Raw genomic sequence first — 22,648 nt, 5'->3', positions numbered from 1 at the left:
TAACCCCTGAGCGGGTGTGACCCAAAAACCAAAATAAAAAAAAAATTACTGTAAAGTTTAACTTACCTTTTCCCAAAAACTGGTTGTAGACTTCTGGGGTAAAAGGTGTCTCTCTTTGATTTTATTTTATTTGGGGGTGGGGGGGTCACACTCAGTGGCACTCGGGTTACTCCTGGCTCTGTGCTCAGAAATCGCTCCTGGCCGGCACAGGGGACCATATGGTATGCCGGGATTCGAACCACCATTCGTTCTGGGTCAGCCCCCTGCAAGGCAAATGCCCTACTGCTGCGCTATCTCTCTGGCCTCTCTATTTAATGTTAAATGAGTCTGCAAGGATGCTATTATTTCAATAATAATACTGATAACAATACATTAAGCCTGGGGAGTGGTTAATATGGGTATTTTCCATGTGAAAGGTCCTGGAGTGACCCCTGAGAACACAGAAGTAACTCCTGAACTCTCCCTCTAACCATGGCCCTCAATATTACTTTGAGGTTTTGCATCATTTACTAGTGTACAGGATATTTCCTTTTCTTTTTCTTTTTGGTTTTGGGTCACACCTAGAAATGCTCAGGAGTTTCTCCAAGCTCAGTGTTCAAGAACCACATCTGGAGCTCATCTATGCAAAGCAAGTGCTTAGGCCATGACAATGACAGTTTCCAGAGGTCACATAACCAGTGACACCACAGATTTAGAACTGAGGGGCCAGACGCCAGACATCATCTTCTGGTAACCTAGACATTAGATCTACAAAAATGCTAAAGTTTTCTCCACAAAATTTATTTTGCATTTAAAAACAATAGTACTTTGTCATAAAACATATTTTATAAATAGATCAACTATCATTCATCTTGTTTTGATTTTAATATACATTAATAAAAAAAATCTCAAATGTCTCCCTTTTTAGTCTGTGATTCCATAAAATACTGACAGGTATAGCCCAAAGGAATAAAGGTCTCTGGGATCCTCAGAATACTTGTGTTTAAGGGTACCCTGAGCTGAACCCCCCAAAGCTGCAAACTGTTGTTCTTGTTCCCCCAAAGTTTGTGGAATCCACTTGTCTTGAGAACTCATAGACTCTGCTTGACCCAACTGGAGGCTCACAAACTGAGTTTTGGCTTGACTGATTATAGGACCCTAAGGCCCACAGCAGCTCCAGATATGCTCCTGACCTTTCTCTTTCTCAGGCTCACCATGAGGTCTGGAAGCTCACCTGGGGAGGAGGTTGCAAATCCTGGGGTGGGGGTGGAAACAGAGCCTCACCTCCCAGGACCCCTGAGCCCCTGGGTGCTCAGCTCTGCCCATAGTCTTGTCCCTCCCAGAAGCTTCTATCTCTGAGCTCCGTTGTAATTATCCCAACACCCTCCCCCTCCTTCCATCCCTGTGTGTACTGTTGTTCTCAGTGTCTGATGTCACCCCAAGTATCAGGTTGAGTGTCTGATGTGGAAGCAGCAGGTTTTCACCTCCCTGGCACTTCTCACACTTTCCTCTTGGCTGGCAGCACTAATGTGCTCCTGGGTCCATCTCCTGACCCAGGATCATGCAAATGAGAGACTCAGACACCAGCTTAATGAGGGGGGCCTGGAGCCCACACAGGGGTTTTTTGGAGGAGGGGCTCTGATATGACCAGAGTAGAGGGTCAGTGTTCTCCAGGGGTGCTGTGCTATTGTTGGGGAGACTCTAAGGGGCTCTCAGACTGAAGAATGGGGCATTGGGGTTGAGGAACTGGGCCTGCTGGTAGTGCTGAGTCCCAGTTCGATGAAGGATCAAGCCAGCTTCAGGCACGGTGATGCCCTGGGCCCCAGTCAAGGCTGGACAGATGAAGAGGGGACTATCATCAGAGCCCAGCCTGAAGAAGGGTCTCAGGGGCCCAGAGAAGGGGGACCGGGGACAAGTATAGAGGTGTGATCTGTCCCGCATGTTGTAGAAGGAGATGTCTCCAGATTCGTAGTCCAGGAAGATGGCAACCCTGCGGAGACGCTCTCTCAGCGGGAGGATCTTCTCAGGGTTGTTGAGCACCCGATACTGGCTTCCAAACATCTCCAGGGTCCAGAAGCCATTCTGAGGAACCAGGAGAGCCTCTCCTTTCCTGTCAACACTGTCTTGACAAACCCCCACAGCCCATACCATCACATTTTCAACCTCCACCTCCCAGAAATGCTTCCCCGAGGAGAAACTCTCCTGACCCAAGACACAAGGCCTACAGTCAAATCGTTCTGGGTTGTCAGGCACACTCTGCCTGGTGGGTCCCCGCCTCACGCTTCTCCGGTCCTCTGACAGGAAGAGCTCAGGATGAGCTGTGTCTGGGTCCAGGACTACATCAGCTGCAGAGGAAGTCTCAGATTTAGGCCTGGAGTCTTTGGAGGAAGGGTGATTCTACTGCCCACAGAGGCTCCCAGAAAGCCAGTGGGGTGACCTTTTCCACAAAGGCTCCTAATCCCAGATCCCACATCTCCAATCAGAATTACTCAGGCTTCCCTTGTGTGACTGGAGAATAGTCTTAGGGAGGAAAGAACTGGGGTTCGAGGGAGGGGGCAGGCTTAGCAAATGAGCTGAAGTAAATGGTTCCCACTTTCTCTCAACATTTTCAATCTATCTTTTGTTGTATTCAACACATGGGACTTTTTAGTTGGAAACACTCAGATTTGGTTTAAGCCCTATGTCCCTCCTTTCCCAAGATAGTAATGAAAACCAATTTTTCACGTTCTAAATGTCTGATTATAAAGGGCCACTTCATTGGTTCCCTGGCCTCTATTGAACCAAGTGACAATAGGCTGAAATAATTAATTAAGGGGACCATCGCAAGAATTTGAACAAAGGAAGGAGCTAAGGAAAAGGGATGGGGGTTAAGGTGATTGCCTTGCATGCAGCTGACTTCCCTTCAATTCATGGCCACTGCATAGTGTCCGCTGAGTGGTTTCTGAGCTCAGAGTCAGGAGTAATCCCTGAACACTGCTGGATGAGGCCCTCAAATCAACCAAATAAAAAGCACTTTAAAATTAAAGGATTAAAAGGGAAGACAACTGTCCTCAAAACCAACCTGGTGTGAGAGGTGTGTGAAAGGACCATCTCCATCCAGACTTGCTTCAACAACTTGAGTTCTAGAATACACTTTTGACCTCTTTGCAGCCGGCACTGCTTCTGAACCAACCTTGTGTAGACCACTCCCCCTACACGTATTACTACTCAAACTACATTGTACTGTGTTGGAATAATATTCTTTTGACTCAGCGTTGCTAAGGCTGATGGTGACCATTCTGAAGTTTCCTCAGAGAGGAAAGTTCTGAGGGCTACAGTAGAGCCTCAGTGAAGATTCCTTGGTGCTTTGAAGTAGAACATGATAAATTTTCAGCTAGAAAGTGCATTTTTTGGAGGAAAGGCTATATGGGCTTCTGAGCTCTGACATTTGCTCAAACCCCTTCATGTTCCGAAACAGACGCGGAGTATCCGTGTTCTTATAGGTTAAGGGCATTCCCCCTCCCCTGGCTAGACATATCAAGACATACTTGGGAAGCCATTTATCTTTCCCTGCACACAGCTCTTCAATTGTACAGAGTCTGAAAACTGTACAATCCCTTAACCAGTGATGGCTAATCTTTTTGAGCCCGAGTGCCCAAACTGCCGTACAATGCCCGGTCCTCCCAATGGCCAGTCCGGCCCTGTTGCCAGGTGAGCTGCAAAGCAGACACCAGCACACTAGCCTCCCATTGCACCGCATATCTTAATTGCGGACCCCTTCCCATGTGCCAGCTGCAAGACCTTCGCGTGCAACCGCGGGCACGTGTGCCATAGGTTCGCCATCAAGGGACCATCTCCCAGGTTATAATCACTTAAGAAAGTATTTTTTCGCTCAAATCAATCTAAGATCTAAAGAGCAATAACCACTAAAATTTAACCTTTGGGAGAGGTTGTGATGTGTAGCAGACCTGGTGGTGCTCATGGATTAAATTATTCTGAAAATGAAAGGCTGCTATAAAGTCAGATGTTCAGTTCACTAAGAGCCTCAGGGTTTCCCTGATTAAAGAGTAAAGATTTACCCTGGGAAAGATTCTACTGGGGTAGGGATGGGTGGAACCACCCCCCTGGGGGCTAGAGCGATAGCAAAGTGGGTAGGGCGTTTGTCGTTTGTAGGCTTACCTAGGTTGGATCCCTGGCATCCCATATGGTCCCCAGAGCCTGCCAGGAATAATTTCTGGGCACAGAGCCAGGAGTAATCCCTGGGCACTGCCAGGTGTAGCCCCAAAGCAAACAAACAAAAGAAAAACACTCCCTGGAACACCCCTATATACTTCCAACCAGCCTTGCACTCCCTTTCCACCTTATCTAATCATTTTGAATGGCCAGTGAGGAAAATCTCTGCATCAGAGGGAATGTGATACTCACCTGCGTTTAAGAGAGATCTTCTCCAGCCTGCAATGGGACACAGAGGGGGCCTTAGTCAGAAAATAGCCAATGAAGCAGGGTCTGAATTATACTTGGAGTCATTCAGAAAATGCTCAACTTACGCAGCTCTTCTTGAAGTTGCTCTGTAGTAGAAACAACAATGAATCAGGAAGTAAGAGAACTTGACTTTGTATCGGCCATTTTTTTATAAAGTCCACCACCACCCTGCCCTGTTTCTAAGGAACTGTCTCAATACCAAAAATGACAACTGGCCAGGGGCTAAGACATTTAGTCCTTGTTTAGGTTTGCTCTGGTGCAACAAAATACTGCCCTGTGGAAGGGAAAGGAATAGTCACTAGGATTGGAGGGGTCACATCCTGGCCATTGCTTCTGGGTTTCTGGCTGTTCCAAACTGTGTCCCTTGGTGTGACAGTCCACTGGCCTCCTTTGCCTTGAATTTTTATTTTTCTCAGGGCTTATTCCTGGCTCGGTATTCAGGATACTCTTGGCAGTGCTTGGGTGGGAGGGACCACATGGGATGCTGGTGATCAAACCCAGGTCAGCCTCATGCAAGTCAAGTGCCCTCCCAGCTGTGCTATCATTCTGGCCCTGGCTTTGTCTTTCTTTCTCTATAATTTGCTCCCTTGCCCCAGCTCTTACCTGCATTATCTATCTCTTCACTTTCCTCCTCTTTTTCCATGGGCAGGATCTCTTTCTCCTGGTGGAGTTTCTTGATGAGGCAGATGCTGCAGGCGATGAGGAGCAGCAGCAGCAGAGCTGGCAGGGCGGCTAGCAGGACCAGCAACCAGGCAGAGGACCTGGGTGGCACGAAGGGCTCTGAAACGGGAGCCAGGGAAGCCCCATGAGAGAGGAACTGAGGCTAAAGATAAAACAGCTCAAAAAAATAAAGATGAAGTGGCTCCTCACAGAGCACATCTTTGGAGCTCTGCAGTGCTCTCTGCTTCTTCCTCAGGAACCCAAGGAGAGAAAGTTTCCTTGTCTACTTGGCTGATCTTACAGAGACTGTCCAAGTGTGGGGTGCACAGGAACGAGAAAAGAGAAAGAACAGAATTGTTGGGGTCCAGGCATGACTCAGGCCCAGTATTCCAGAGTGGTCCAGAAGATCCAGAAACTGAGGCAAGGGCCTTGAAGACAGCCTGCCGGGATGGCAGAGGGGCCCAGCACATGTGTACATGTGGATTCCATCATTGTCAAGACAATTAGGCTGATTGGTCCCAAGATAATCTTTGCAATTAGGCCATGTCTTATGCTAATGTTTGTTTATTTTATTTTATTTTTTTTTGTTTTTGGGCACACCCGCCTGTACTCAGGGGTTACTCCTGACTCTACACTCAGAAATCATTCCTGGCAGGCTCAGGGGGCACCGGGGATCAAACCTGGGTTCATTCTGGGTCGGCAACATGCAAGGCAAACACCCTAATGCTGTGCTATCACTCCAGCCCCAATATTTGTTTTTTTTATAATTTCCTTTTGTATAGTTTTTGGGCCACACCCAAATGTTTATTCCTAGCTCTTCACTAGGGAAAACATTGGTTGCCAGGAATTGAATCCAGGTTGGCCGCATGCAAGGCAAACACCCGACCTGCTGTGCTATCGCTCTAGCCCCACATCTGGTTTTCTTTTCTTTTCTTTTTTTTGGGGGGGGCCACACCCGGCGGTGCTCAGGGGTTACTCCTGGCTGTCTGCTCAGAAATAGCTCCTGGCAGGCACGGGGGACCATATGGGACACCGGGATTCGAACCAACCACCTTAGGTCCTGGATCGGCTGCTTGCAAGACAAACACCGTTGTGCTATCTCTCCGGGCCCACATCTGGTTTTCTTATGTTAGAATCTGGCTTCCGTCTCCTTGTAGAAGGCAGTCATCCATAGCTTTGTTCCCATTCTTTTACAACCCTCATGATGACCAACCCTCAGAATAGAATACAGAAAGCAAAGGCAGCCCTACTAAAGTTGCTATTGACCATCAGTCAGTAGTCTGTCCATCTTATCTTTTCAACTCTTTTCACCAGATACCCCATATCACTGGATAATACAGGAATAAACACGAAGAGAAACATAGGGTGCACCAGTTAGGTGCAATCCCTACACCACAGCCTCCAGTGCTACCTCCTGGAAACCTCCAGATGCTTAGCTAAGTTGCCTGAGCCAAGGGGTTGGCTCCAAACCTTGTTCCTTGTCTCAGACTAAAAGCCAATGGGGCCCACAATGTCCCTTATGAATGGACCCAGGGCCTCCCAGAACTCACCCTCTCCATTCTTCCTGCATTCTCGCTGTTCTGGACATCCTGCTTCTTGGAGTCCCCTGAAACTGTACCTCATGCAGACAGACATGCACCTCCACAGACTTTTTGCATATGCTGCACCTACTCCCAGGCCCTCTCCCCTCCCCATCTTTTCAGTAAGTCTGTCCCTAATCCCTGTGTTGATAATGTCAACTCTGGACCCCAAGCTCTTCCTATCATTCCCAAATCATTTCTACAGCGCCTACACTCTGAAGCTAATCTGTCATGGCATTACTCACTCTTCAGTTTAGCTCTTTCACTGACTGTTCTACACTCTAAGCCTCATGAAAACGGGAGTGCTTGTGCATTTTGTTTAGTCATTTGCCTTTGGCATTTATAATGGTGCTTTGAATCTATTAGATGTTTGTTAAGTATTTAGTCAATGAATTGATAAAATTCTATGGAAAGAGAATGCGTCAGATTTGATCCCTTGGAAATCCCATGGGGGAAAAAAAGGGCTTCAGAGGAAACCAGCTGGTGTGAAGAGTCACCCACTCCATTCCACTCTCCATGTTTCATGAATATTCTAAGTGCCTAAAACTTGCAACAGGATAAAAAAAAACTATCAGAGAATAGGCACTTACTAGCATGTTTTAAGCTATAATTAATCCCTTGAACATGGGTTTGAACTACATAGTTTCACTTAGAGTAAAAGTTTTTTCCTAGATGTGGATTCTGGATTTAATTCTGGAAAGATTGTCACGGATTGAACCACCCATGGATGTCTCTGGGAGTTGAATCCACTGAATCCAGACACAGCACTCTTGATGGCAAAGCCAAGGTTGACTCTAAGGACTCTGGACATTCACGGATTTTGGTAACCACCAGATGTGGCAGGTTGGGCTTGTAGATTTTCAACAGTGCAGGTGTCTGTGACCCTGGGCCAAGTATACTTGATCTCCCCTGTGACACAGTAGAAGCTTCAGCTCAGTTGAGTCAAGTCGGGGACCCTTCCACCCACAGCCTTCCTCCCCATTTTCACTCCAGGCTCCATTCAAACTCACCAGGAATAAAAATTACACTTTCCTTTTCCTGGTCAAGAAGGGTGTTGTTGACCGAACAGGTCATGTTCCGCACGGCACAGTCTCTGATGATCACAGACAGAGTGACGGTGAAGAGGCCATTGGTATCCACAGTGTAGGCCTCCTCCAGGGCAGGCACCGGGTCACCATAGGGGTCCCGCCATACAGCTCGAGGCTCTGGGTACCAGCCTACAGACGTGCACTCCAGCCGGATGCCCCCATCTTCGTGCTCCTTCATTTCAATGAGGGGTGGCGAGCCCATGCCTAGGGGTACAAAGATCTTGATGGCTCAGTTTGAAAAGCAATAGTATCTGAACCACAGAATTTTGCAAAAGCCATTCTGTGTACTGAGGTAATAGGGGGACAGAGGAGAGGAGAGACTGGGCCAGACCTGCTAAGCTCAGAGATTATTTCTGGTTCTTTACTCAGGAGTGATCCCTGGAGGTACTCAAGGAACTAGGAGTTTGAACTCTGCTTGGCTAGGATGCAAGGCAAATCCCTTAAACCCTGTGCTATCTCTCTGGGCCCAGAAGAGCCCATTTTATAAAGGTGCGGCAAGGCAAGGGGAGAGAGAGTTGCCTTGGTTCCCTAAAGTTCTAGGTTAACAACCAAAAGACACAAATCTGTTTAGTTGTCAGAATCTTAAGATACTTTTTTTTTGGGGGGGTGCAGAGAGCACAGCGGTAAGGCGTTTGTCTTGCACACAGCCCACTAAGGACCAATGGTGGTTTGATTTCTGGCATCCCATATGGTCCCCTGAGCCTGACAGGGATGATTTCTGAGCTCAGAGCCAGGAGTAACTCCTGAGCATCACCGGGTGTGGACCCCCACTCCTCAAAAGATATTTGGGGGGGGGGTCACACCCGGCAGTGCTCAGGGGTTACTCCTGGCTCCATGCTCAGAAATTGCTCCTGGCAGGCACGGGGGGGGGGGGGGGGGGGGCATATGGGACGCCGGGATTCAAACCAATGACCTTCTGCATGAAAGGCAAAAGCCTTACCTCCATGCTATATCTCCGGCACCCAAAAGATACTTTTTATTAAATTTTTTGCCACACCCAGCAGCATTTGGGGATTACTCCTGGCTCTGAACTCAAGGGTCAATTCAGGCGGTGCTCAGGGAGCCATATGGGATGCCGGGGATAGAACCTAGGCAGGCTGCATTCAAGGCAAATGCCCTCCCCATTGTACTATCACTCTGGCCCCTAATAATTATATGTTAAAGGGGGGATCTGGGCAGAAATGTGCTCATTTATGATGAGCCTAAAGTTATAAAGGGCTCATTATGATGGGCCTGAAGTTATGATGGGCTCATTATGATGGGCCACAAAGCTGTCCCCAAATGGCACAACACACCTGCCACAATCACACGCATGACGGCCTCCTCATAGGACCTGCCTTCTTGGAAATAACAGCGGTACAGGCCGTTCTCGTGGGCGGTGACATTGTGTATGACCAGTGCCACGATGCCCCGCTGGATGTCTTCGCTCACAAAGGTGGTTCGCCCTTGGTACTCTGCCAGCTGCTCCTCAGGCCGCTCCTGCCCACCCTTATACACCAGCACTGCGGGGGAGAGCTGAGAGCGGATCCAGCGCACCTCCATGTCCTGCGCGTTTCTTTCCGGGACCAAGTGGCAGCTCAGAGTGACGTTTTCTCCTACCAGGACCAGGATTGGATCCTCGGGTCCCACCACTGTAAACTGGGCTGTTCAACAAAGTGGAAGAATCAGATGAGGGCATCAGCCACCAAATATCAGGGAAAGCAAGTGGCTCTTTCCAGAGACTCACACAGTCGTCCTAAGGCCACAGGGATTTGTGGGCTGAGTGTTCAGGGACCGGCAGCTGTGAGTGGTTGGCATCAAGCAGGAAAGATGCTTGGTAAGTTATTGAGGTTGTTGATGTTGAAACTTTGGGGGCTGATGATATTTCTAGAAGGGAACACTGAGCCCCCACACTGAGCCCTCCAAAAGACTTTATGATTTCAGAGATTGTTGTGGCTTCCCCAAACTAGTACAGGACCTGGAGGGGGGCAATAAACTTGAGCCATCCAATTTGGTGGCCACTAACTATTTCCAATTAACATGTGGTACAAATGGAAAAATGCACACATAAAAATTTCATGTGTGTGTGTGTGTGTGTGTGTGTGTGAGAGAGAGAGAGAGAGAGAGAGAGAGAGAGACAGACAGACAGACAGACAGACAGACAGACAGACAGACAGACAGACAGACCGAGACCACCAGCTGTGCTCAGGGAGCAGAACCTGGGTTGGTCATTTGCAACTTACTCACAGAACTATTTTTCTGGCCTCCATACACATATTTGAATTTTGGTGGGGGAATAAACAAAAGGTTAAATGTTTAGCTGGCATCATTTTCCACTGAGTAAAGGTACAAATAATAGTTTTTAGAGGTTAAACAAAATATATGATTAACATTTACTTCTGGAGACAAAAAAGAGATATTACAGCAGGAAGTCGCTTGCCTACCAGTGGCCGACCAGGGTTCAATCCTTGGCACCTCCAGGAATGATTCCTGAGTACAGAGCCAGGAGTAAACCCTAAGCACTGCTGGGTATGGGCCCAAAAACCAAAATAAAGAGAATAAAAATGTATTTCTGTGACTTCTTTTTCCTTTTTTTTTTTTTAAATGCAACTAAGCAAATATTGAGAATTGCAGCCATGCGTCACTTTGTGGCCCACACTGTCATGTCTTTTGAACAGCTTTTGTATCTCTCAATGCACATGTGCAGAAGGAAAGGGTGAAACCCCTTTAATGTACTTTTTGGCTCTCCAGCTCTGTAGGCTGAAGGAGTTTCTGAGAAGCTGTGGGGAGTGAGGGCATGCACTCCTACCTGACACCTGTGCAAAGGAGCTGAGAAGAAGGAAGAGGAGAGAGTCTACCAGGCAGCAGGGCAGGGAAACAGCGGGCTCCATCAGCACCGGAGCAGGGTTCGCCAGCAGTCCTAGGGGCAGAAGTGGGGGGGGGACAAATTAAGGAGAGGTGGCACCCTCCCTCCTTCTGATATAGGCCAACCTACTACTATCAGCACCATAACTTTTGCATTGGTCAGCATGCTTCTCTCCTGGTCTGGGGATCCCAGACCCACGGATCCATTCACCCCTAAAGGAAATGAGCCAGCCACACGCTCCTGGACTTCGGGGAGGCCCTTTTCCACCCTCCTGGGCTCAGTTCTCAGGGGCGACTTGAGTTTCCCCGGGTTGTCACCTGATCTTTTTCCATCGCCTCCCTCCTCCCCACCAATAAGCGGTGCTCCCCTACCCCCGCAGAACCTCGTTCCAGAGGACCCCACTTTCCGCAGGGGTCGCCCCTACTTGCCCCCCACCCCGAGTCCTGGAACTGCAGCTCAGCCCACCCTCACCCCCTCTCCTACCTCCTGGGATCAACTTCAGCCTCATCCCTGCTTCCAGCCGGGCTCCAACGCTCCCCTGCAGAGCAGCCTGTTGCCCCACCGCTCTGGACCTTGCAGACGCAGCCAGAGACCCCCCAGTCCCGAACGGGGAGCCCAAGCTCCCCCTCGCCTCCCATGAAGTCCCACTGGTGCAGGACTGCGGGTCGGTGCCCTCTGACCTCCCAAGTCCCCAGATTTCCAATGAATGACTGAGCGCCCAGGATTGGTCGGCGCAGGACGAGCCAGCCAATGGAAGCGCTGCACTCGATGACTCATCAGTTGCTAGGTAGAAAACCCCGACCCAGTTTCAGAATAACCTGGAGCAAACTGTTGGTGAGGCCGTCCAGCTTCTAGCCGACCCACGCAGTCCTCTTCCCCCCTGCAGCTTCCCGAGCATTTCTGGAGCCTCAGACACTTCATTTCATCTCCGGCTTTACCTGGAGATGTTGCTTCTCTTGCACACTTTAAGCACACCTCTGAATTCGGTGCATCTAAGGGAGCCACAAATCAGCACCCATGAGAACAGGCTGGTGGGATTGTGCATACTGCTGGTGCAAGAAGGGAGTCAGGATAACTTGCAGGAAACATTCTTTTCTTTTCTTTTGTTGCAACCGTTGGCTGAGCTTCAACTGCTCAGAGAAACTTCTTGATGGCTGCCCTATCTGGTGAAGAGCCAAGAGCATACACAGATCACACACACAGCACGTCTCACATTGTTTTCATATTTTCATCACGTTGACCTGTCTCTGCAGTCCAGACCAGGTGCCTGGGTAGCTTTCTGGTGCGCAGACATCTGGGCACTTACTCTTTGGAAGGCAGCAGGCAGTAATAGCAGTAGCACCCTCAAACATGAAATGGAGCACGGCTCATTCATGAAATAAATGAGGATGGATGGAGCAGCAGCCCTAAGGATCTTGCCTTTATTTCCTTCACACCAAAAGCAATACAAGCAAACTGAGGTTTTGTTTGTTTGTTTGTTTGTTTTTTAGAGGGGAGGGTTGATCTTCCTAAGAATTAGAGGTGCCAAATTATTCTGCTCATTAATCTCCTTTAAGTCTTTGATTTTTATCACACGCCTTCCTTGCTCACTTTTACAATCTGTTCTTGGCCCTGTGTCCCACCCTCCACTTTAGTCTTCCCTTCTCATCCATAAACAGCCATGGTAGCTGGTGCAGTACAGAGCCAGCCAGACTCACTTTCCCTCACTTGCCATCTTTTAATAAACGTTCCCCAAGGATTCTGAAAGTCCTCTGGGAATCAAGCATAGGCTTCTGCTCTTGCATTTTCTCTGGCAAAAGTAGGGAGACATTGATTCCTCCTCAAATTTTTCTCACTATAGAAGCCTAATCTAAGTTTGCTTTGGTGCCAGAAATACTGAGTGTGGACACAAACTATCAGTGCAAATTGTTCTTTAAATAACAGTTTGTGGAAAGATGAGGGGGAAAATGCGCTCAGAAGCCTGATGATGACTTTTGAGCCAAGTTCAGGGATGTTTTCAGATAAATAATTGATTACCACTTATGGTGCAAGGGTTGAATGCAGCTGCTTATGTCTCCCTCGAATCCTAAGCTCTCATACTGGGTTTATTTTGAGAATGCCCCATGACCAGATGACTTGATGCTAATGAAATGCCATCCAGGTTAAGAATATTTTGGGGGCCCCTGGGGGCTCGGAGAGATAGCACAGCGGTGTTTGTCTTGCAAGCAGCCGGTATCCCATATGGTCCCCCGACAGTCAGGAGTAACCCCTGAGCATCGCCGGGTGTGGCCCCCCCAAAAAAAGAATATTTTGGGGGTCAGGGAGATAGCTCAAAGAACTGAAGTGGGTATTTTGCATTCTAGAATTCTGGTTTTATTGATTATCCAGAGTGAAACCCTCAAAAGATGGAGAACCTGGAATAGAGTTCAAGAACCACCTCGTGTGACCCAAAAACTAGAAAAAGAAAAATTTTAACAAGCCCTGGGGCCGGAGAGATAGCATGGAGGTAAGGCGTTTGCCTCTCATGCAGGAGGTCATCGGTTTGAATCCCGGCATCCCATATATGGTCCTCCCGTGCCTGCCAGGAGCAATTTCTGAGCCTGGAGCCAGGAATAACCCCTGAGCACTGCCGGGTGTGACCCAAAAACCACAAAAAAAAATTTTTTAACAAGCCCTAATATTTTTGATTTTGTTTATTTTTCAAATTTCATTTTATTTATAATTTCAATTCTTCTACATTTTATTTTCTGTCCATTGGACAGTAGTTCCATTGTCAATATGGAAATTCAATATTATCTGTCCTTGCAGATAATCTCAAGTACACCACAATTATCTTTTCATTGTGGTGCACTTGGTATTTTTTTAATATTCAAAATGCAGAAAATGAACCAAAGTGATAATACAGCAGTTAGGCACTTCCTTGGAAGCAGTTGATTTGGCTTTGATTCCCAGCATCCCATATTGTCCTGTGTGCACCTCCCAAAGTGATTCTCGAGGCAGGAGCGATTTCTGAACGCTTAGCTAGGAGTAACCCCTGAGCATCCCTGGCTGTGCCCCCCCCCAAAAAAAAAAAAAAAAAAAACCAAAACCAAGCAAGACAAAGAACAAAGTGATTCCTGAGTTCAGAGCTAGGAGTAACTCCTGAGGATCAAAAGATATGCCCCCCCCAAAAAAAAAGCCCAAATAAAATGCAGAAGATACACAATTTTGAAGGTCTGAGTCAAGTGATACAATTGCATTACATTTCAAAAGATAAGAAGACAAAATTGCAAAATTGTCTAACTGCAAATCACGTCCCCTCCCCCCCCCCACATCTAGTTGTGTTCAGTATTTACTTGGGACAGGCTTAGGAGGCCTTATAGGTTCCTGGGGATTAAACCCAGGTCAGCTGCATGCAAGACAAAAGCCCTACCAGTCGTACTATTGTTTTGCAAATCACTTCTTTGAGAACTTTATGGTTTTTAAATTTCTTTTCTTTCTGTTGTTTGTTTTTTTTTTAAAGCACTGATCTTTTTCACTTTTGAAATAGTTTTGCTGAGTATTACGCTTCCGCAGGATTGTGTCCTGATTAGCTACTGCTAATTAGGAAAAGTCTGAGGGCTGGAGAAATAGTACCAAGATTGGTTAAAGCACTTGCCTTGCAAGCAACTGACCAGAGTTTGGTCCCCATTACCACATAGGGACCCTCTCTGTACTGTCAGAAGTGACCCTTGAATACTGAACCAGCAGTAAGCCCTGAGAACACCCAAGTGTGGCTCAACCTTTTCCCCAAACCTCCCAAAATAGACAAAAGGAGCAGCCTCTATGTGTAGAAATGCATGTGTAGTGAACAGAGTGACAACTTAACCAAATGACAATTTAAGAATTTGTTTTATAGAAATGACCAGAACTGGGGCCGGAGAGATAGCATGGAGGTAAAGCATTTGCCTTTCATGCAGAAGGTGGTGATTCAAATCCCAGCATCCCATATGGTCCCCCGAGCCTGCCAGGAGCGATTTCTGAGCGTGGAGCCAGGAGCTGCCAGGTGTGACCCAAAAAAAAAATCAAAAACCAAAAAAAAAAAAAAAAAAAGGAAATGACCAGAACTAGGGTGGGCATGTTAATATAATGGGTAGGGTTCTTGTTTTGCATATGATCAACCCAGTTTCCATCCCCAGTACTTCATATGGTCTCCCAAACTCAGGAGTAAACAGATGTGCCCCTCCATAAATAAAACTTTAAGAAAAAAAGTGACCAGAACTATGCAGAATTATTTCTTTATTTTTTTTCAGAATTATTTCTATAAAATAATATTTGGGGCAGCATAATTTGTAACTGGGAGAAAATAAGCCATTTTGATGACGAATAATAAATGGTAAGTGCATAAAATGTCATATTAAAAAAGGGAATCTTTGTAGAACAATATGCACAATCCATGAGAATAAAACAATGTATTTGCACAAAGAAAGAATTTGCACTCTAGTGTAATGAAGTAAAATATTTTAAATACTTTAAAAAACTATTTAAATACCTGAAAATATCTTAAGAAGTCAGATATTAGATTCAATCTCTGGCACCTTTGAATGTCCTGAGTACTACTGGGTACAGTCCTAGAGACCCCAACAATCACTGGGATGGCCTCACCATGCATTCTTTTTTTTTTTTTTTTTTTTTTTGGTTTTTGGGCCACACCCGGTGACGCTCAGGGGTTACTCCTGGCTATATGCGCTCAGAAGTCGCTCCTGGCTTGGGGGACCATATGGGACGCTGGGGGATCGAACCGCGGTCCGTCTCCTAGGCTAGCGCAGGTAAGGCAGGCACCTTACCTCCAGCGCCACCGCCCGGCCCCAAATGTTCAACTTCTTTTTTTTTTTTTTTTTTTTTTTTTTTTTTTTTTGGTTTTTGGGCCACACCCGTTTGACGCTCAGGGGTTACTCCTGGCTATGTGCTCAGAAATCGCCCCTGGCTTGGGGGGACCATATGGGACGCCGGGGAATCGAACCGTGGTCCGTTCCTTGGCTAGCGCTTGTAAGGCAGACACCTTACCTCTAGTGCCACCTTCCCGGCCCCATACCATGCATTCTTGTGCCCTGGCATGAACTCACTGGCATGTTGGTTGACTTCTGAAATGTGTTCCTGCATTTTCTGAGCACTTGGAAGAACCAAAATTAAAAAAAAAAAATTCAAAGTGCTTTAAAATATCTCTACGCAGCAAATAATTTAGGGAAAGAAGTAGAGAAATCCATAAACTGAAGAAGAAATCTTGAAAACCATTGAGTCAAAGTGTGGTTAACAAGTGTACTACAGGGGCCGGAGTGATGGTGAAGCAGCAGCTGACCTAGGACAGACCTTGGTTTGATTCCCCAGTGTCCCATATGGTCCCCCAAGCCAGGAGCGATTTCTGAACACATAGCCAGGAGTAACCCCTGAAGGTCACCGGGTGTGGCCCAAAAACAAATCAAAACAAAACAAAACAAAACAAAACAAAAAAGGTGTACTACGGAAATTGCTTGATGAGAGAAGTCTGGCTTCCTGGGCTTGGTGATGCATGTGAGACGTGAGACTGTCAACTGAAACTGTCAACTGAGAGTCAAGGCCCAAACCGGAAGGAATTTCCACCTTCTCTAGTGCTTTCTCTTCAGGATTGTATGTGGGTGAAATGAATAAAACCCTTGTATGATAAGACTGTGAAAACAGCAATGCCCAGTGCAGATCTGCAGGCCTTAGAGAAGCCCCACTGCTTCCAGCTTTTCTTTCCTTGAGACATTTCAAAAGGATCCAGGTCAGAGGTCACTCTTCTCAGGCTAGTCTTTCCCTCAGTACTTCTTGTCTTTCCTTTCTCTTGAAGTTTCTTTTTCCAGTTCCAACTGAGATGTCAAGAGTAGGCAGTTTCTCTTCAAAGGACATTGTCCTTTCTGAACCCTTGACACAAATTAGTCCAGGAACATCACCGATCATCTCCACTCTATCCAGTACTGAAGTGGAAGGAGACAGAGGAAACTGTCCCTCTGAGAGCAAGAGGGTCTTCAGCCTCCCTCAAGGGCTCTGCGGGAGTTGTCATGAGCAGCTATTTCTGAACCCCACTACCCAGTTCTCCCCTTAAGGTCAACTAAGACCAAGTCTGGAGACTGATGGCCTCAGTGGCAGATGGTCAGAGGAGTTGGGTGATAGAACCAGAGGCTAAAAAAAGGCCGGAGTCGTCCAGAGAAGGAAGCCTGGGGAAAGGTGAAGATGTGGGACCCATCGACCCCACTAAAAAAGGAGACTTCCCCTGCTTCATAGTCCAAGAAGATCCCCACTTTGCACGGGGGGTCACTCAGGGGCAGCAGAGTCCGAGGGGAGGTGAGGGCATGGCATTTGTCAACATATCTTTCCAGGGACCAGACTCCATTTAGAGGTGACTCTTTGATCGCCCACATTCTTTTCACGTTTTCCTCACAGACCCCCAGCTCCCAGTAAGCCCTGTCTCCGACATCTACCTCCCAATAACATCTCCCGGAAGAGAAGGCCTCTTGGCCCAACACACAAGGCTCAAAGATAAACCGGCCAGGATTCTCAGGATAGTTCAGTGGGATGGTATCCCGCTTCACGCTTCTGTGATCCTCAGAAAGGGAGAGTTCACAGTGAGCGGTGTCTGGGTCCAGAGTCACACTAGCTGTAGAAAGAAGGGGAGACATGAAAGGGTCATCTCTGAAGGTGATAGGGGTCTTTAAGTAGGGGGGAAATGAAGTCAATCCTAAGCCAGGAAGTCTCCTTCCTTCTTGCTCCAAATAACTGGTCTTAGAAGAATCTCCTCAAAGAAGCCCCAAAACAGGCCCCAAAAATAGGCGCTGAAGAGCCACTGAAGAGCTCTAAATGCTGCCAGTGGAAGGTTCTGGTACCTGAAGTCCTGAGGGCAGTCGGTGCAGGGGGTGATAAATCAGAAAAAGCCCCTCCCTGTCCACTCTCTCAGATCCCATTCCTATCACTACCGTGATCCTTTTTAATTTTCTTGTTTTTCCTCTCCTAGACTGGGGCTTGATAGTTCCTCTTTGCATTTTCAGAACCCAGTATTTCTGCTGAATAAAGTCAGGGCAACATCCTTTGGGTGGCCTGCAGCTGATGCCCCTCTATCATCCACCCTTGGCCTGTGTGGAAGGCCATTTGGCCAGGCCTTGCAGCTAACTGCTGGGTTCCCTAATTCAACCAATAACCATCTTTAGCAGACTTTCCCAGAATCCCATAGCTTTGAACAGCCCTCTGGGAGAAACTCTGGTGGACTTATTAAATATCAGGTCCTGGTCCCGGAGAGATAGCACAGCGGTGTTTGCCTTGCAAGCAGCCGACCCAGGACCTAAGGTGGTTGGTTCAAATCCCGGTGTCCCATATGGTCCTCCGTGCCTGCCAGGAGCTATTTCTGAGCAGACAGCCAGGAGTAACCCCTGAGCATCGCCGGGTGTGGCCCCCCCCCCCCCAAAAAAAAATATATATATATCAGGTCCTTTTCCTCCTGGGGACCAACTAGACCACCTTGGATGCATAGAAGACTGTCAGTCACCGAAGAGAGCTTAAGCAGTCCTCGAGCATCAACTCTAGTCCAGAGTCCAGCACCAGCCAGCCATATAAGACACTGCCTCCTTTAAATAAGACCCTAATCGTGATTGACTGCTGAGTCTATAAAATGCTTCCAGGGTTGACAGTTGGAAGAGACAGTTGAATGGTTCCAAACCCAGCACTATCTCCTTTATCTCTCTCCTGGTCTAGGGGTTTGTCATAGGCCCCTGGGCTTCCTAATAAATAAGATTGTGATTTTTGTCAGTCTTGCCTGCAAGGCCCAGTGGACTCCAGTAGTGTGGGCCCATCTCTGGCAGGTTGGATCTGACAAGCAACTGTTCATGGTCCATCCGCCACTAAGGAGTTGGAGGAGAAAGGTCCCCCCAACCACCTTAGGTCCTGGATCGGCTGATTGCAAGGCAAACACCGCTGTGCTATCTCCCCCCCACCACACCCCCCCTGCCCAGTACCTTATCTTCTGAAATCATGGACATGAGTCCTTCAGAATTCTCTGGCCACTTACTAGCATAGGATCGGGCTTTTCTCCACACTGTAAAATAAAAGACAGAGAGAGAGAGAGAGAGGAAAGGAGGGAGAGAGAGAGAGAGAGAGAGAGAGAAATGAGTCTCCTTGGATAGTTCCTGGTCTTTTCTAAGCCCCAGATCCCTTTCCTTCACTTTCCCTTGTGGTACCTTCTTCCCTCATTCTTTTTTTTTTTTTTTTTTTGGTTTTTGGGCCACACCCGGCAGTGCTCAGGGGTTACTCCTAACTCTCTGCTCAGAAATAGCTCCTGGCAGGCACGGGGGACCATCTGGGACACCAGGATTCGAACCAACCTTTGGTCCTGGATCGGCTGCTTGCAAGGCAAACGCTGCTGTGCTATCTCTCCGGGCCCGTTCCCTCATTCTTAGAATTTACGTGAACCTCTCCTAGTGTTCCTCATGAGGACAGCATCCAGGGAGGAGAGTGAGCCAACAGAAAGTGACTCTGTTGTTTCCTCTCTATATCCAGAACCTTTATTTGGTGTTCTGTAGTGAGTGCTCCAGACCCGACTCTTTCCTGACACTGTGGAGCTAATGCAACTTCTAGATGAGAAAAATGGAGTTTCCTGGAGGTCAAGGAACTCATCCCAGTTTATTCAAAAGAATAGAAAAGATGTGAGAGACCATGATCTTAGGTGGTGGAGCATATGCAGGAGGCCCAGTTCAATCTTGGTACCCCAGTAATCCCACTCTCTTGACCTCCCCCCACCCCAGCCCCAAACACAGCAATAATGACAGCAACAAAAAGCATGAAAAAAAGAAACATGATAAACTCAATCCTGGGAATCTGTGACAAAAGATGGAAAAAAACTGGGTGAGATAGATGTTCAAGGCTAGAAAGAGGCCGCAGCCTGGGGGAGAGGAAGAAGAGAAAGGTGCCCACTTGGGGGTGGGATGTGTGGGGGTTGTATTGATGAGAGTTGGGTGCAGGAAGGGCAAGCTGATAAGACAGGAAACGGTTATTTGACCTTGGCTTGAAAAAAGCTTTGGGGCATTCATGAAATTAAAGTTAAGGCCCTTGGGTACATGAAGAAACCCAGGTGATGTAACTGGGAAAGTTCTAAGATAAAGGCCCCTCTTGAAAGAAGCAGTAAGAGTCTTCAAAAGGACAGACAATAGCCCATTCATTCACTCACCATCCACATTCTGGGCTTTCCTCCAGCCTGAAGTAGAATAGAAACTTCATGAGATCAGGGCCAAGGGCAAGGGTCTCAGGGGGCCCCAGAGGAGAGGGAAGCCTGGAACTTACTGAGCTCTCTCTGGAGTTTCTCTGCAAGAAGACAAACAAGAAATCAGCTCTGTCCACAGTAGAGGAGGCAAGTCTACCAGGAAAGGGTGCCACCAGACCCCCCTGATAGGTGGGGTACAGCATCTGTGGGAACTCTCTCTACAGTCAGGGGTCTGGAGCAGAGCTGGTGGGATCATGTGAGGAAAAGGTACCTTAGACCCCTGCATGTGCGGCTGGAGTGATAACACAGTGGGAAGGGCACTTGCCTTGTATGTGGCCCTCCAGGGTTCTATCCCTGGCTCCACATATGGTCCCCTGAGCCCTGCCAGAAGAGATCTCTGAGAGCAGAGACAGGAATAAGCCCCGAGTAAAATTTGCAAAACAAAACACCTGCATGAATGCAGGGGTCTAAGAGAAGGAACAGGAGGTAGGAGCTTGCCTTGCTTATGACTGACCCAGGTTCGATGCCAGGCACCCAATATGGCCCCAGAACACTGCTGGGTATGGCCCCTCAAACAAACAAACAAACAAATCCCTCTGTCCTCTTAATTTTTTTTTTTTTTTTTTGGTTTTTGGGCCACACTCGGTGACACTCAGGGGTTACTCCTGGCTATGCACTCAGAAGTTGCTCCTGGCTTGGGGGACCATATGGGACGCCGGGGGATCGAACCACGGTCCATCCAAGGTAGCGCAGGCAAGGCAGGCACCTTACCTCTAGCGCCACCGCCCGGCCCCTGTCCTCTTAATTTTTATCTTCTTCCTCCCACTCTGTCCTATCCCCTTTTCCAGAATTTTCTTTGGATCTCATGGCCTCTGTCTTCTGCTATACCTTTGGTCTGACATTCTTGCTCTTTCTCCCAGCGAAGTTTCCAGATGAAACCAAGGGCACCCAGCAGGAGAAGTCCCAGAAGAAACAAGAGTGAAGCCTGAGCTTCTGCCCAAGGAAAGTCTTGCGGGAAGAGGATACCCAAGTCAGGATTGTTTGGAGTTATTTCTGCAGAGAGAAGCAGAAGGCCAAGGTCTTTGGGGTGCTGAGCTCACAGAGAATGGCTGAAAGACATTTCAAGGCAGGGAGTTAAAAGGACAGGTGTTGGGATCCTTGAGAGAGGGAGGGAGGTTTGCTGGTGATGGGTGTGTTGAAGTTATGTGCGTGAAAAACACTCATTAACAATATTAGAAATAGGGGGCTGGAAAGATAGCATGGAGGTAAGACGTTTGCCTTTCTTTTTTTTTTTTTTTTTTTTTTTTTTTTTTTTTGGTTTTTGGGCCACACCCTTTTGACTCTCAGGGGTTACTCCTGGCTATGTGCTCAGAAATCGCCCCTGGCTTGGGGGGACCATATGGGACGCCGGGGGATCGAACCGTGGTCCTTCCTTGGCTAGAGCTTGAAAGGCAGACACCTTACCTCCAGCGCCACCTACCCGGCCCCAGACGTTTGCCTTTCATGCAGAAGATCGGTGGTTCGAATCCCAGCACCCCATATGGTCCCCCCAAGCCTGCCAGGAGCGATTTCTAAGCGTTGAGCCAGGAGGAACTCCTGAGCGCTGCAGGGTGTGACCCAAAAACGAAAACAAAAAAAAAAAAACAATATTAGAAATAAAAAGAAACAATATTAGAAATCATGGAAAGTCCATCTTAAGTAAATAATAAGAAAACTAACCATAAATAAGTATACTCTGAGGGGCTGAAGAGATCATAAACACTTGAGTCAACTGTGATTCAATTTCTTTTTTTTTTTTTTTTTGGTTTTTGGGCCACACCCGGCGATGCTCAGGGGTTACTCCTGGCTGTCTGCTCAGAAATAGCTCCTGGCAGGCACGGGGGACCATATGGGGCACCGGGATTCGAACGAACCACATTTGGTCCTGGATCGGCTGCTTGCAAGGCAAACGCCGCTGTGCTATCTCTCCGGGCCCAACTGTGTTTCAGTTTCAGAAACCTCCTATGATCCTCCAAACACTTAATCCCCGAGCACTCAAGGGTGTGGTCCACCAAACAAACAAATACAGAAATAATTTAAGAGTCTCAGTTCAGCTCAGATAAGCCCTGAGCAGTGCCAGGCCTAGCCCCAAATCAAAATAAAATAATAAAGACACCCCCACAGCTTTAGTTCAGCTCAATGACATGGAATCACCCTTGAAACAGCGAACTGAACTTGGACACCAGAATAAATAAAAGTTCTCCCACTTTTCTCAGTGCAGGAAAAGAAGATTCCGCTTCTATTAATTACTTTAAACCCAGGAGAACCTCTGGTTATGTGCAACAGCTAAATGAACCATATTCTGGTAGGGAAGTGGAGGACAGTGAAATGGGGAGTCCCAGGTTCTTTCCTTCCTCTCTCCATGTGGTTTCAGACAAGTGACTTAGCATCTTTCTGTCTTGATTCCTTACCTGTAAAATGGAGATCTTAAAAATATTTATCAATTGTCGTTCTTTCCTATGTGTAATATATAGAATAAGAAAATCAACAGAAAAGAATTGGACTGTCTCTCTGGACTTTGACGATGATTCTTCTATAGAAATAGCTCTTGATCCTTGCTGGTCACTTGGTACATACCCAGGAAATGTCATTGAGTTGGAAAAAAATGAGAGAAAAGTCTTGCATTTAAATACATATATAGTATATACATACAAACATATGTATATACATAGATATAAATATAAATGTATAATGAAAAGGATTTCATACCTAACAAAATGCCTTATTTATTTGTTTGTTTGCTTAAGTATTGAGTTTTTGAGCCACATCTGGGGTTTCAGGGGTTACTCCTGGC

General features: G+C 47.3%; 3 protein-coding genes across 3 annotated transcripts in view; 1 reads left to right on the top strand and 2 right to left on the bottom strand.

Annotated features, from left to right (window-relative positions):
* The window catches only part of LOC125996117 (histone H2A type 1-B), a 949,462-nt gene that overhangs the window by 655,079 nt on the left and 271,735 nt on the right, over positions 1–22,648 (top strand). The gene's annotated exons all lie outside the window — the stretch shown is intronic.
* The window catches only part of LOC125996127 (histone H2A type 1-C), a 363,461-nt gene that overhangs the window by 146,827 nt on the left and 193,986 nt on the right, over positions 1–22,648 (bottom strand). The window lies entirely within an intron of this gene.
* LOC125996170 (butyrophilin subfamily 2 member A2-like) lies at positions 1,324–11,253 on the bottom strand. The gene is made up of 8 exons (XM_049765117.1): positions 11,097–11,253; positions 10,557–10,667; positions 9,064–9,411; positions 7,691–7,972; positions 5,044–5,220; positions 4,506–4,526; positions 4,384–4,410; positions 1,324–2,324 (listed from the first exon to the last, which is right to left on the bottom strand). Exons 1-8 carry the CDS (start codon positions 11,119–11,121, stop codon positions 1,681–1,683), a joined length of 1,635 nt encoding a protein of 544 aa, XP_049621074.1. The 5' UTR covers positions 11,122–11,253; the 3' UTR covers positions 1,324–1,680.

This window comes from Suncus etruscus, chromosome 18 (assembly GCF_024139225.1).
Source record: "Suncus etruscus isolate mSunEtr1 chromosome 18, mSunEtr1.pri.cur, whole genome shotgun sequence".
In the NCBI taxonomy this organism is placed as follows: Eukaryota; Metazoa; Chordata; class Mammalia; order Eulipotyphla; family Soricidae; genus Suncus; species Suncus etruscus.
This window is presented reverse-complemented; position numbering and strand designations above follow the sequence as displayed.